The sequence below is a fragment of the Falco rusticolus genome, chromosome 9, assembly GCF_015220075.1.
Source record: "Falco rusticolus isolate bFalRus1 chromosome 9, bFalRus1.pri, whole genome shotgun sequence".
Classification (NCBI taxonomy): Eukaryota; Metazoa; Chordata; class Aves; order Falconiformes; family Falconidae; genus Falco; species Falco rusticolus.
The window spans coordinates 27,253,380-27,266,418 of NC_051195.1; the positions used below are offsets into that span (position 1 = coordinate 27,253,380).

At 43.7% G+C, this 13,039-nt stretch overlaps 1 protein-coding gene across 3 annotated transcripts; it reads right to left on the bottom strand.

The window, feature by feature from the left end:
• Nucleotides 1–477: 477 nt before the first annotated feature.
• CCNJ (cyclin J) lies at nt 478–10,712 on the bottom strand. 3 transcript variants are annotated; one of them, XM_037400471.1, is made up of 6 exons: nt 10,599–10,712; nt 10,191–10,288; nt 8,250–8,460; nt 5,527–5,826; nt 5,276–5,435; nt 478–3,599 (listed from the first exon to the last, which is right to left on the bottom strand). In XM_037400471.1, the coding sequence occupies exons 2-6, from the start codon at nt 10,257–10,259 to the stop codon at nt 3,188–3,190; spliced, it is 1,152 nt and encodes a 383-aa protein (XP_037256368.1). In that variant the 5' UTR covers nt 10,260–10,288; nt 10,599–10,712; the 3' UTR covers nt 478–3,187. The 3 variants fall into 3 exon arrangements, with proteins under 3 accessions (XP_037256368.1, XP_037256367.1, XP_037256369.1); XM_037400470.1 differs by having other exon boundaries at nt 10,191–10,711; XM_037400472.1 differs by lacking the exons at nt 10,191–10,288; nt 10,599–10,712 and adding an exon at nt 9,669–10,122.
• Nucleotides 10,713–13,039: the final 2,327 nt, after the last annotated feature.

Consider the following 13,039-nt stretch of genomic DNA (forward strand, 5'->3'; position numbering starts at 1 on the left):
CTATTGGAAGTAACCTAAGCACTTGTAGCTCTTGACAAAAGGCTCTTCCCTCATCATCTCCTAAATGATTTCTAATATTGGAAGTACAAGATTGCCAGTTATCACTATTTTTTTTTTAAATGAGAACAAAATTAATTCACCTCCACTCTTTTTAACTACTACAGTTCTTTTGTTCTTGATCTCTTTGTTAAAGCTGTGTGCTAGACCCACTGTTGAAGTGTGCAATGTTTAGCATATGCTGTGGGTGCAATTAGTTTTAGAGCCCCTTCCTGCATGATTTCCTTCCCGTTTTACTTTTTTTTCATTGTGAAGTTAGAGTGTTCCTGAAGCTTATTATAGTGTCACAGAAGGGGTGGGGAAGAAAGAAGTCCTTACATCTTCAGCCCATACACAGGGATGACGCACAACAGATTAGGGTCAGTTTACATATTTTTAAAAAACCACAAACACAAAAGCATAATACACACTGGAGCCTTCTTACTCAAAACTACTTTTATTTTTAAAAATAAAAGTTGAATGCATAGCACTCACAAAGATTCCATTGTTTTGGACATTTTGCATTTAAGAGCACCATTCTTATTTATCCCATAAAAAAACACATTTTGGTTCTAATAGTAAGAACAGTGTATTTTTCATGTACACTGGTAAAGCCCTTTTAAATAATATATTGAAACTGTTCAGTGTACATTTTCTCTGTAGTCATTATGCAGCTGTAGTGTCAGAAAAAACTCAGAATAAGTAATAAATTAAAAACAAACAGTATGTAGTGGATCTTTTTATGGTTGAGCTAATGTCTTAAAATAGAAAAAAAAACCAAACCCTATTAAATGTAAATTTGCAGTATTAACTAACTGAATAAGCCCCCCGCCCATTATAATTCCAGTGTTAAGTATTAGTTAAATTTTTATATATCAAATGCCTATGGCATAAATTTACTAATCCCCCAAAAAGAAGAGTCTATACTGCTGTGTCACAAATAAAGATGACAAATTAGCTGATGTAAAGATTATACAGAAAAAAATGCTACAGGCATCTGCTGTTATTTCAAGTCATGGTCTATTACAAGACTGTACATTCATAGCATCAGAGGTAGTTAGAGCACTGAGGACTTGGATATAGCATTGCAACAAAATGAAACTGACAGAAAGAAGTCCATTTCCCTCTTAAATAGGTAACGATACTGAATAGAAAGCATGGCATCTTATGAGGTGGAAAGTCTCTACTTAACACTACTCTTAGATATGGGGAAATATTCATTAAGAGATGAAAAAAGGAAAGGGGGAAAAAAAACCCAAACCAAACCCAACCTGCACTTTTAATTAAGAATTGACCACACTATGCCTATTTCAAAGTTGATTCTCTAGCATAAAGCAGAGAGGGTCATCTCTTTCTTTCACCCTTCTACCCTTCTTGACTGGTACATATATGCTACAGAAGCCCACAACAAAAATTGGGATTTATGCAAAGAAAAACAAAACAAGATAAACAGGATTACTTCTCCTCAACAATAAATAGGTTTTTGTAGCATGTTATCATTCAGCCCCAGAAAGAATGAGCACAGCTGTCCTACCATAATTTTCAGAATGGAGGGAAGGCCCCCTCTCCTGTGATAAAGCATGCCTCTTGATAATGTATCTTAATTGCCCCTGCTTTCAAAACAGTCTCCCTAAGATTCACAACACTTCAGCGTTATTAGATGGTACACGATTTTAAGTGCTACCACTAAGATGGGAGAAAGTGGTAAAAGAACAAACAAAACCAAAAAAAAAAGCCTTAAGTCCACATAAGAATCCTACCTCTCCCTCCCATATTCTACCACAGGAGAAAGTCAGGTATCTTCTTGTATTTAAAAAACAAACAAACAAAAATCCTCCATTAATACCTCTACCACCATTTTCATCCAAGAGTTGGATGAGTGAAGCGTTCTACCCTCAGATGATCCACTCCACAGGAGATGGTGTAATTCCATAAAGTCATGTAATTAGCACCTTAATTGTGATAAAGCAGTTCACTCTGTAATATATCGTTGATCCACCCATTTAGAAGAGTAAATCTCTCTGCATCTTCTAGAACTCCCAAACAGTAGAAGAAAAAGTTGCCCCACTATTACCTGAGAATTTCCCTCCGCTATAAGCCTGACAGAACGGGATATTGTACGAGTGATCCTGTCAGTACAGCTGGAGGATGCTTTCTGTTGGTTTATAATGTATGCGTTTGTGTGTGTGTATACAGAGGAATTGCAGCCACTGTAGTAGGTCTGGTACAGTACAGGTTCAGCTGAAACTTTCTCTTTTCTTCAATTACTCAATACCATGCTGCTGGGCAGTTCTTCACATCTACGTTCGGTGAACACTAACATATCCCTTTGGTACTCTGCATATAGATGCCCTGAAGAAAAGCCACTCCACTTGCTATGGTCTCTTCCCTCTCTACCTTCCTCCCTCAAGTTATACCTAATTAAGTGTACAAACCAGCAGCACAGAGTAATGAGCAGAAAATTCCCTGAGTTAGTATGAAAGAGTTACTTTAAACATAAGGAGGATAGGGAGGAGAAAAGAAGCAAAAACATAGTGTCTATTCTGTGAGGTACAAAACTTAAAACTAGCCAAAACACCAGTTAGTTCAAATGCCTTAGCCTAAAACAAATATCCAGCACAAGTGCTGAAAAAGGGGCAAGAGTATGGAGTTAGCCAGGTGAGATCTATTTCTTCCTGTGGTCCCCATGTATCTGGAGAAGTCTGGCATCCAATGGATAAGTTTCAGTAAATTTAAAGGAAGTGTTAATACTGTATGGTGGTATTACATAAATTTCTTCAAAATAATACTGTGTATCTCCTTCATTAAAAAGTAAGTCTGTAGTTAGTCCACAGCTATTTTTCTTTTGACTAATATTTCAAAGACGTGCATTAGAAGCACAGCGTATTCCAAGCGCCACAGTAAGAACTTGGTACCCCCAGGGATACACATTCTTTTCAGAGGGTGTTCTGTGTGCTTATTTTTTGCAGTCTGTATTTGAGCTATGGTACTGCTTGCCAATCCAGTTGCTTTTTTTCTGGAAAGACAGTTGTTTTTTTATTCCATTTGTTGCCCTCAAACTTACTTGAGGTTTAACAAAAAAACCCAAAACAATTCCCCTCAACGCAAGTTCCCACCCCAAAGAAACAAGCACAAAACCATTTTGTACTTATCACCTCTCAAAGCAGGGAGTAATACAGGAATATCGTCCATTCACTTGGTAACTCCGGTTGTAGGAGACACTTATACATGGCTTCACTTCTAGCGGAACAGCTAGTGACATTGCAGCACCAGTCTGTACGTGGCCTCGAGCCTGAGCACTAGACTGTAAGGCAGCAGGGCAAGTCTGAAGTGGGTAAGAGGCTGTGTGATTAGATGATGGTATCTGTTGACAGTTTTGCTGCTGCGATGTCTGGTGGTGATACTGTAATGAAGACTGATGACCTTGGAGATACTGTGGTACGTGCTGTTGAGCATTAGCCTGCTGGGGAGTTGGAGCTGGGGTCTGAAATACAGCGTGCTGGGCAGACTGAGCATGTTGTCCTTTTTGCTTGTTTGCTTCCTTCACATCATTATCGTGTGCACTAAAACAAATTGAGAAGACAGAGTATGTGAAAAGAGATAATTCATTTAAACTTTTTTGGGTTAACTTTTAAGATCACTCTAAAAAATGGTGCAATTATCTGAAAGCTTCCAAAGTTTTAAAAAAAACAGAAAGATAAAATATTAGCCAACCCTTTAAAGTAATCTAAGGTTTTCAAATTTCTTTAGGTTAGTTTCTTTTCAGAATGTCACCTCATTGTGTAGCAACATAAAATGCAGATAAAAGCCAAGTACAATAACAATAATACAGCAGTATCTAAAATTACCAGTGCAATAAAGTCTGTTAGTGTACTGCAAGAAAGTGCCAGATTACCAAAGACTGAAATTAAAACTTGCCGCTTCTAACTCATTTAAATTGGGTAACAGAGTATAAGCTTTTTGAAGACAAGATATTAGAGGGTTTTTAGAGATCTACATTACAGTACTTAAAGATCATATGTACATTGAATATTGGATCCTATTCTGGGGATTGGAAATGCGTATTTTTTTTTAATTCTTCTCACCTGTATTCTAGCTCACCCAGTACTTAATTTAGTTCAGCTCACCTAAATTCCCTTTGATTTACACCTGTCTGAAACGTACTCAGACATACTTTTCTCTTGCTTTTATGCCTGAGGTTAAGCAGGTGCCATTTACACGCTTCAGTTGGGCCAAAAAGCATCTAAGTTTTTTGGTACTGCCTACACAGGGCAGATCTCTTGAAGACAGTTGGGGTTCAACCCCTCACCTAACCCTTTATGGCACACTGCAAAGATGACCGAAAGGCTTCACCCTTCTCTGCCCCCTCCCCCTGCCATTCCAGAGCAATACTGAAAACACTTCTGCAACAGCACTTGAATGCTTTAGGTACTATTCCTTTCATTACACGTATTAGTGAAGCCAAAAGAGGCCATCATCAGGGGGATAATGTCGCACTTATAAGGAAGATGTGATTCTTCCAGATACAGCTGTTCCTGTGCTTCTACAGAACACAACTGTGTTACATCTGGGCAAGAGCAAACTTCTGTAGGAGGAAAGCAGTTATGGTGGGCATAGGTTTTGATCTTAAGATCTAAACAGAATAAAAGAACCGATTGTGTAACATCCCTTCCCAGAAGGCTCACTTGGCATTCCTTGGCATGTTTATTTCATGTCAGCTGTCTCTCTCCGCTGCAGTGCAAAAATGGATACAGCAAAAATAGATACAACTTCCTGGTCGTTTCCTCCCCACAAAAGTTGGCCACTCAAAAAGTCTGCATCTTTGATCCATAATCCATTTGATCCATAATCCCTTGAAGTTCCAAGGCATAGAGTCTTCAGAGTAAGAAGGAGCTCCTATGCCTTCAGTACTCTTCACTAACTCTTTTTGCTCCCTCAGACTATAGAGATTGGGAACAAACTATTTCACAGATTCTCAAAGCATACCAGAAGATCTTCAGTGGAAATGCAAGGCCGAAGTTTGTTTGTTGAAAGAACAGGGAAGAAGTTAGGTCTAGTAAGGTTTTCTTTTTTGGAAAGAAAAAAAACAGTTATTACCTAATAATACTACCAACACCTAAGTATTTTTAGAATAGAAAAACTGAAATTAAAAAAGAAATTTACTTTCAGTGCTAACAGCAATTAGGCGTGCCAACAGATGTGGAAATGGGCTTTAAAAAAGCTGCTGCTGTTAACTTACATTAATAGTCGCTCAATACATGGCACCAGGAAATCCCAGGAATATGCAGTAAGATGATGGAGTCGGGTAGGCCATGTCGGTGAGAGACGCAAGATAATCCTTGAAGAAGCTACACAAGCAGTAGCAACTAAAGAAGGAGCGTAATTTAAAAATGCATGATCTAGAAAGAAGGAATAAGGACAAGATTCATTTAAGTTGGACACTGTCTGTCAAGACAGCAGAGGAGTCATTACCTGAAATACGTAACTCACCTTGCAGTGAGACTTCCAGAAAGTAATCAGCATATTTTGCCATATATAACTTAGTCTTCTCTAAGCAAACCATTGGCCAGCCATCATGAAGATCGGTCTCATGGACAGCAATAGAAAGATAATAGTCGATGAAATGAGCAGCAGTTGGGAGGCACAAATTCCACTGAAATGTTTCTAGCAACAACAACTCCATATGAAGTAAATTCTGTTTTGTTAGTACCAAATTCATGTTAGTCATACAACCCAAGCTGTTCAACTGTTCAAGTTTGGGAACACTGTCTTCCTTTTCTTCAAATTTACCTTCAGGTGAACAGAAAGAGGAGGGGGGAAAAAAAAAAAGGTTTAGCACAAATGAACTATAAAATAGACTGTATCTAACATCCGTGTTGGTCATATTTCAATTCTACTATGTCAAACAAGTTTGAGACTTTCCTGCAGATGCAAAGCTCAAATGGAAGATGTCAGGGACAAAAAGGGAGTATGTTCTATAAAGGGCTAAATTTCAACAGATAATGTCAAACACTGCGTAGGATATTGTGCAGTGCCATGTTTCCTGTTGGTTTTCCCACCCCAGCACACAGAAGCTTACTGCCAAGAGCAGAAGCTCTATTAGGACATCACTGGCACTGCATATGCAAGTTTTTGTCACCAAATTATTGTATAATGTGTACCCATCTTCAATGAAATACCACTGTGATATGACTTGGCATACAAAACAGCATTTGTCTTTAATAACCCTCCTGCCCCCCCCCCCCTTTTTTTTTTTTGTTTCTAAAACTCATTAGAATATAGAGCTGTAGCCAAAGAGGCCGCTCTTAATGCCTGTTACAGTAGGTATCGTTTCAGATTTGATAGCTGGTAACCTGCTCCAGCAGTTCAAAACAAGTAGATTTCAGCAATGTGCATCTGAAAACACACACAGCCATATACATGGTTTCAACTTTAACACTGCTAGCAGCTTACGCTTTCCCTGCACTTTAACTTGTCAGGCCTGTATGGTTTTAGCCTGAAGCAAAATTGTGTATGTAGAAAACCCATTAATAAGAGAAACAAGTGTCACATTTCCATACAGTTTGCCATATGGTTGTGCTATTTCAATTTCATTGCGAATTCTTTCCATCTTACACTCTCTATTCAGTAGTACATGATATGTTGTAAATGCACATTTTTAGAGTTTTGCAGGACTGAATATACATTTGCTTTTTTCCAACATGGAGGTACTTCTACAGGACTTAATCTAACACCAGTTCCAGACCGTTAGGTTTTGTTTCCCATAATACAGAAATAAAAGCTTCAGGAGTCACATAATAATTTCTCTTATTACTTCTATAACTTTATCATATATATCACAATGTGATTTGTCCACCTTATTGCACCACTGATTAAACTGCTTGTTTAAGCCCCACAGGGCAAAAGTTTAAAATAGCATTCTGGTTTGTGCTTTCTGAAACAATTCATACACAGCTGCTCAGAAGAGCAAGTACTCCAGGCTTTTGGAGCTCTACTTGCAGTTTGTCATGAAAGATGGCAAAGGTGATTTTTTAATTAAAAAAAAAAATATCTTCAGAACATAAATTTCATTTGAAAAAAATCCAGCATTAGTTCAAAGCCAATCCATTTTCCTAAATGTATCACACTGGTTTCTGAGACAAGGTTTTCACACTCAACACCTCATCCTTTGCCAAGAGAAGATTGCTGGCTGGTAGCATCCAGTCAAAGTTTACCCCCAGAAGAATCTAAAATAACCCTTTTCTTGTTTAACTGTTATCCTGAATAGCTCTCTTGGTGGAGACAGGAGATGCAATAAAAGGAAGCAGTATACCAAAAATAACCAACACCTCAGTGCTCTGGTGTCCTAGAGAAGAGGGCCTAGAGCTACAACCTGATACATCCTATTTGAGAAAATGGAAATGGATTCAGAGAAACAGATTGGCAGAATCTGAACCAACAGTTAGTTCTGTTACCAGGACCTGTTTCTCTGAATCTGTCAGTTTAAGAAGTGCCAGCAGGTACCCCAGCAAACTATTAACCATATTGATCTGAGGACATCTAAAAGGGGTCCACAAATGTCAAAAGATGGATACACATCACAAGAATCTAGGTCAATATAAGCAGCACTGTTCATAATGAGTGTTTGTAATTAATTCTGTCTTCAGAGTACTGTGCATTCACCAATATTTCACCCAAAACAGTATTTCACCACTATTACACTTCCTATGTGAAATACAGGATTTATGTTAGCCTTCAGCTTACTTCACTTAACACTGCAGTTTATGAAATCTGAAGTATTCCAGAACCACACAGCACCATCAGTAGGGTGCAGTGCAGTCTACATAGGGTTAATTTCTTCCTTTATCACAGGTATGCAAATTTCTCACTTCCAGCACTGGATCTACCTATTTTGAAATGTCCTCACAAAGGCATTTCCATTCTTACAATACAGCTCTGAAAGTTTACCTTAGAACAATTTGTTTCCAAGCATAAACATCAGTTTTTAAAGGCAGTTTGTTTTTTCTCCCCTCAGTTTCATCAGGTGCCAACAGGAGTCAAAACAAGAGTCTGAAGAAAGCCTCTACCAAGTCAGTCAAACTGATACATTCCAATGTGCCTGTCTTTTATAACCACTTTGTTTCCCCTACCTGCCATATTCCATCAAGACATGCCTTGTATTTGGCAGTAGAACCTACATTGCTCTAGTTAAAAGTTTCATGCTACATACTTACTTGCTAAAAGTAAACAGGAAAGAGCAACCACATGCAGCTGCTGTATAGATATGTCATAACGATCCATAAAGAGGTCCAATAGATACACAGCTAGATGTCGTGCAGCAGGACAGAGTCTGAACCGATTGCTCACAATAGCAATCAGATCCGCAAAATATCTTCTCAGATGTAACTGGGGAGATTGGCCTTTGTAGGAGGGCAGCTTCAGCTCCTAGATGGATAGCAGCATGTAGTTTTATTAAAACAATCATTTAGTCTGAATTGGTATCAGATCAATATAGCTGACATTCTCAATTTTATAGTGGAAATTTCAAAAGATTTTTGCCCTCTTCCTTCTGTTCCCATAATTTCAGCATCCCTTTTCACAGAATAAAGTATATTTGCAGTATTGCAGAAGAAATCAGAAATAACTTGGTTCTGCACAGCATTAGTATAATAATTTCAAATTTAACATCTTTCAATTGGGTAATTGGGTAATAGAGCAACCTTAGCTTTTACCATTTATGTTGTATTAACTCTACTGCAAAGGCTGTACCTCCCCACAGGGAAACAGCAAGGGCATGTGAGTACTCCTCAGCTGCTTCAATGCAAAGTCCAATAGCTTAACTCAACCCCCTCCTGCTACCGCTCAATCTGAGCAATCGGACTTTGTACTGAAGTGTTTGCGTGTTCCGATGCTGCCAGATCTCCTCCAGGTGCCTCCAGGAGGAGGGCACCAGCAGCTAGCTGAAAGCAGCAGCCTCAGGAAGGGGAACGGGGTGTGCATGTGTCAACATTTGCTGCATGCATATGTTTAAACGTTGACTTAATCAGATCTCGTTGATGTTGCACTGACACTGATTACAGTGTGCTCTCAGACCCTTAGTTAAGTGTCGGTAAACTTCACACGGTCTCCTGGTTGGGACTCCACAAAACAAAAGCCCTATCAACGTAGATCCAACGTAGATCGTCTACTCTGAATAGACAACTCGGGCTAGTAGAAAGAACGCTCCCTAGACTCCTGCCTAGTAGCCAGTATCTCCTCTTGCGTACAGGAGAACAGCGGTGCTGTCTTCAATTAAAATGAGTAAATTTACGAGCTGGATTGTGCAGTCTGCTTACTGAGTATAAGTAGGATTTTGAGTACAATCAAATTTCCAGCGGGACAGTCTGATGACATCAAGGTGGAACGCAGTCGCCCAAAATTTTCGAAGTTTTAAGGTCAATTCAAAGTTCTGAAACATGCTATTGAAATGAAAAACCCCACCCAAATGAACCGACACCTCCCCACCCGTACCTACTAAGCTTTAGAATTCACCTTTCACAACACTAACTTAGTTTTAGTATATGGTAACTTTGGAAGCAATTAAATTATCCTGTCCTTCTCTTGTGTGCCCCCTCAACCCTGCAAAAAAGAAAAAGTCGCTTTAGCAGTCACACCTTCAAGAGAGATACTCCACTCATCAAAAGCTATCAGGCAGCAAAAGCACGGTTTTAGTAGGTTCGGCCACTGTAGCTGACTTTCGGCTGCGGGCGAAAGACGTGCTCCACGGTGGAAGTGGCTCCGAAGAGCCACTCGGGGCGGGCGGCGGCGCTACCCGCAGCCCCCGGCGGGTTGTGCCTCGCTCGTCGCGGCCGCAGCGCAGCGCTGGAGCTCGGGCTCGGGCCCACCTACCGGGCAGCGCGGCCCCGGGCCTGCCCACCGCGGCCCGCCAGGTGAGCTGTCAGAGCGCGGCCCGCCACCCGAGCGCCGCCCCGGGCCGGACACGGGCCCTTTCGCCGCTCAGAGACGCAGAGTCCCGCTGGACCCCGGCGGCCGCCCCCCACCCGCCGCGCTCCAGGCGGCCGCGCCAGCTCCGGCTGCGGGAGCCCTCACAAAGGCGCCGCCGGCTCGCCGCCTCCCCCGCGGCCGGAGCGGCCCCCGCCCCCCGGCGCCCCCCCGCCGCCGCCGCGCCGGGCTACCTTGTAGCGAAGCGCTTGGTGGATGTCGGCAGCCAGCTGTCCTGTCCACCACTGCGCCTCCAGCTCCATCAGCGGGGCGGCGCGGAGCCGGGCCTGGGCTGCGGGGAGGAAGCGGCGCTCGCTGAGCGCGGGCGGGGCGGAACGGGCAGCGCCACCCTCGCCCCTTCCTCGCTCGCCCCCGGTTAAACGCGATCAGCTGCCGCCCGCGCCGCGGGGCGCCCCCGGCCCCCCGGCCCAGCTGGCCGCCATGCGGGGCGCGCAAGTGAGGCTCGTTAAGCCGCCCTCTCCCGCCGCGGGGCACGGCCGGGCGAGAGGGGCGCGGAGAAGCCCGGCAGCCGCGGCCGCGGGGGAGGGCGATCGCGCCCCCACAAAGGCGGCGGCGCTCCCCCCGCCGGAGCCGCCACTCACCCCTACGCAGCGGCGCGGCCGGCGGCCGCGGCGGGGCCGGGCCCGGGACACCTGAGCGCGGCGCGGCGTCCCGAGGGCTCCCCCGCCATCACGCGGCGCCGCCCGCCTCGCCCATTGTTAAAGGGCTGAGCGGGCCGGCGTGTGTACAAAGCCAGTCAGCGCCCGCACGCGGCCGCCCGCCCGCCAATCGCCTGCCGCCTTACAGCACGGCCCGCCCGCCGGGCGCCAATCAGGGCGCGGCGCTCACGGGGCACGCCGAGCCCCGCGCTCCGCGGCCACGCGCGGGGAGGCTTTGGGCCCGCGGCGCTGCCGTGGCCGCCCCGATAAAGGCCCGGGGCTGAGGGGGCGTCGCGGCCGCACGCGCTCGGAGAGGCGCAGGGGGCTCGGCCTCACCCTTCCGCAGAGACCCCGGGCGCGGGGTAGTCCGTCCTAGGGCCCGCGGGGGCCTTGGGGCCTTGCCGCTGGGCGTGTCGGGGCTCCCCTCGGCCGCAGCACGGTAGTGCTCAGCGCCCTGCGCACCCGGTAGCGCCTTTTGCTTTTGTTTTTGCGAGCCACCCCCCGTGGCGTCCCCACCCCTGTTTCCCTTTTTGATTCAGCTGTGAGGTTTTTGACACGGGGAGGGTCTGCAGGACCTGTATCTTGTGCAGCCCCAGGCATGCCTCCCCATCGGCCGTGAAGGACACACGTCTCTCAGGCCGCAAAAAAATGCGAGGCTTGAGAATTACAGTTGTTCCGTGGGTGAGCTCTTACTCGCTGCTAGTTAAATTCCAGGGAAAAGGTTTGTAAAAGCCTGTATCTGCTTCTTAAGTAGCCTGTGCTGTTTGCCTGGGTGAGGGGGCCCCTGTGTCCCGCAGGTGATGGCTAGAGGGAGCTCCCACTTGTGCGGCTCCTTCAGCAGTAGGTGCCGTGCACCTGTTTTGTATTCAGGAGGCCTTTTTCTAGGTGTTTTCCACTTGTTGGTAACCACCTGCCATGGAGATCTTGTGAAATAATACTTGGTGCTTTATAGTGGTTTACATCTGTGAATTCCCAAATACCCAAACAACTAGCTAATGAGGATGTAAAACCCAGTACAACAAGCAATGCAAAGTGGTGAAGAAACAATGCTTTGGATGCAATTTATGTTGAGGGAGGATATTCAGTTTTTCATTTCTACCCATGCTGAGGCACGATTTTTTTTTTTTTAATTAAGAAAATGGAAACCAACTTTTTGACATAACCAGTTTAATGACTCTGTAGCCAGGGCTGTAAAAGCCTGTTCCTTTAAACATGCATGTCTAACTGATGGGAAGCCCTATGGACTGCAGTGGGCTGTTTCACCTGAGGAGGTGTGATCATAGGTGGAAGCCCTTGTTCTTGAGGACATGGTTTTTTGGGCAGTTTCCATTTATAACAGGTTTTGTTATATAATAATGCTACATAGTTTTCTGAAGAAAACAAAAAAGCTGAGGAGTGTCAGTATTTTTTGTCCATGCATGCATAACTGACAAAATACTTCAGCTGTTTAGATTAGCTCTCTGAGATCTATGGACAAAGCAGCATTTTGCTGTTCTGATGCTTTTTCGTCTGGTTAATACACATTGTTTTATAGGCACGTGCATGCTTAAGCTAATTTTGATATTTGCACATACACTGTTTTAAAATTATTCATTCTTGAAGAAAGGTAATACCAGATTTTATATTTCAAGGGTAAGATAAATCTCAAAAGCAGATTCCTAGTGGAGACATCGTCATTCACAACACTTTTATGGCCTTCAAAAATGTGTTGCCTGCTTGGAGAAAGCTAATAAGCACCAACATGCTAAAAACCGGTTACAATGGGCCCAAATAGGGAAGGGTGCTTCTACTTTTATGCATTGGGAGAAATGACTATTTTCATTGCTGCCTCTCCCTAGAGCTTTTTAACCACCATGTGGATTAGCCTGTTGTTGAACTGTTAAGGGCTGTGGGAGGAGGTGGGCAGGGAAGAGTGGATACTTGCTGGCTTATTTCTCAGATGTGATTGACTTGGATAGGAAACATAATCCTGATAAAGCTATGTACTGAGAGCTATTTCATTTATATGTAATAAAATGAAAAAAAAAAATAAAATGATGCTGTCGTTGCTTGCCACACTACAAAGATGACTGAGCTGTGGAACTGTCAATTTCAGATCCTTGTAACGCTTCTTCATTGCCTTTTTCCAAGTTGCTACACACCCTTTACAACCTATTTCAATTGAGTCGTTGATCTTGTGAACAGTTGCATGTGTATCTGCTTTTCACACAATCAAAAGATAGGTTTGGAAAGAGCCTCATCATCCTGCCCAAAGCCGGGATTGCTCCTGGCATGCATTCTTCTGATCCTGGAGTCATCCCAAAAATCATCCTATTGAAAAAGTCAAGGCACTTCTGTACAGCCATGTTGCTATCTGCAGGAGGCATACATCTCAGCTTACACCT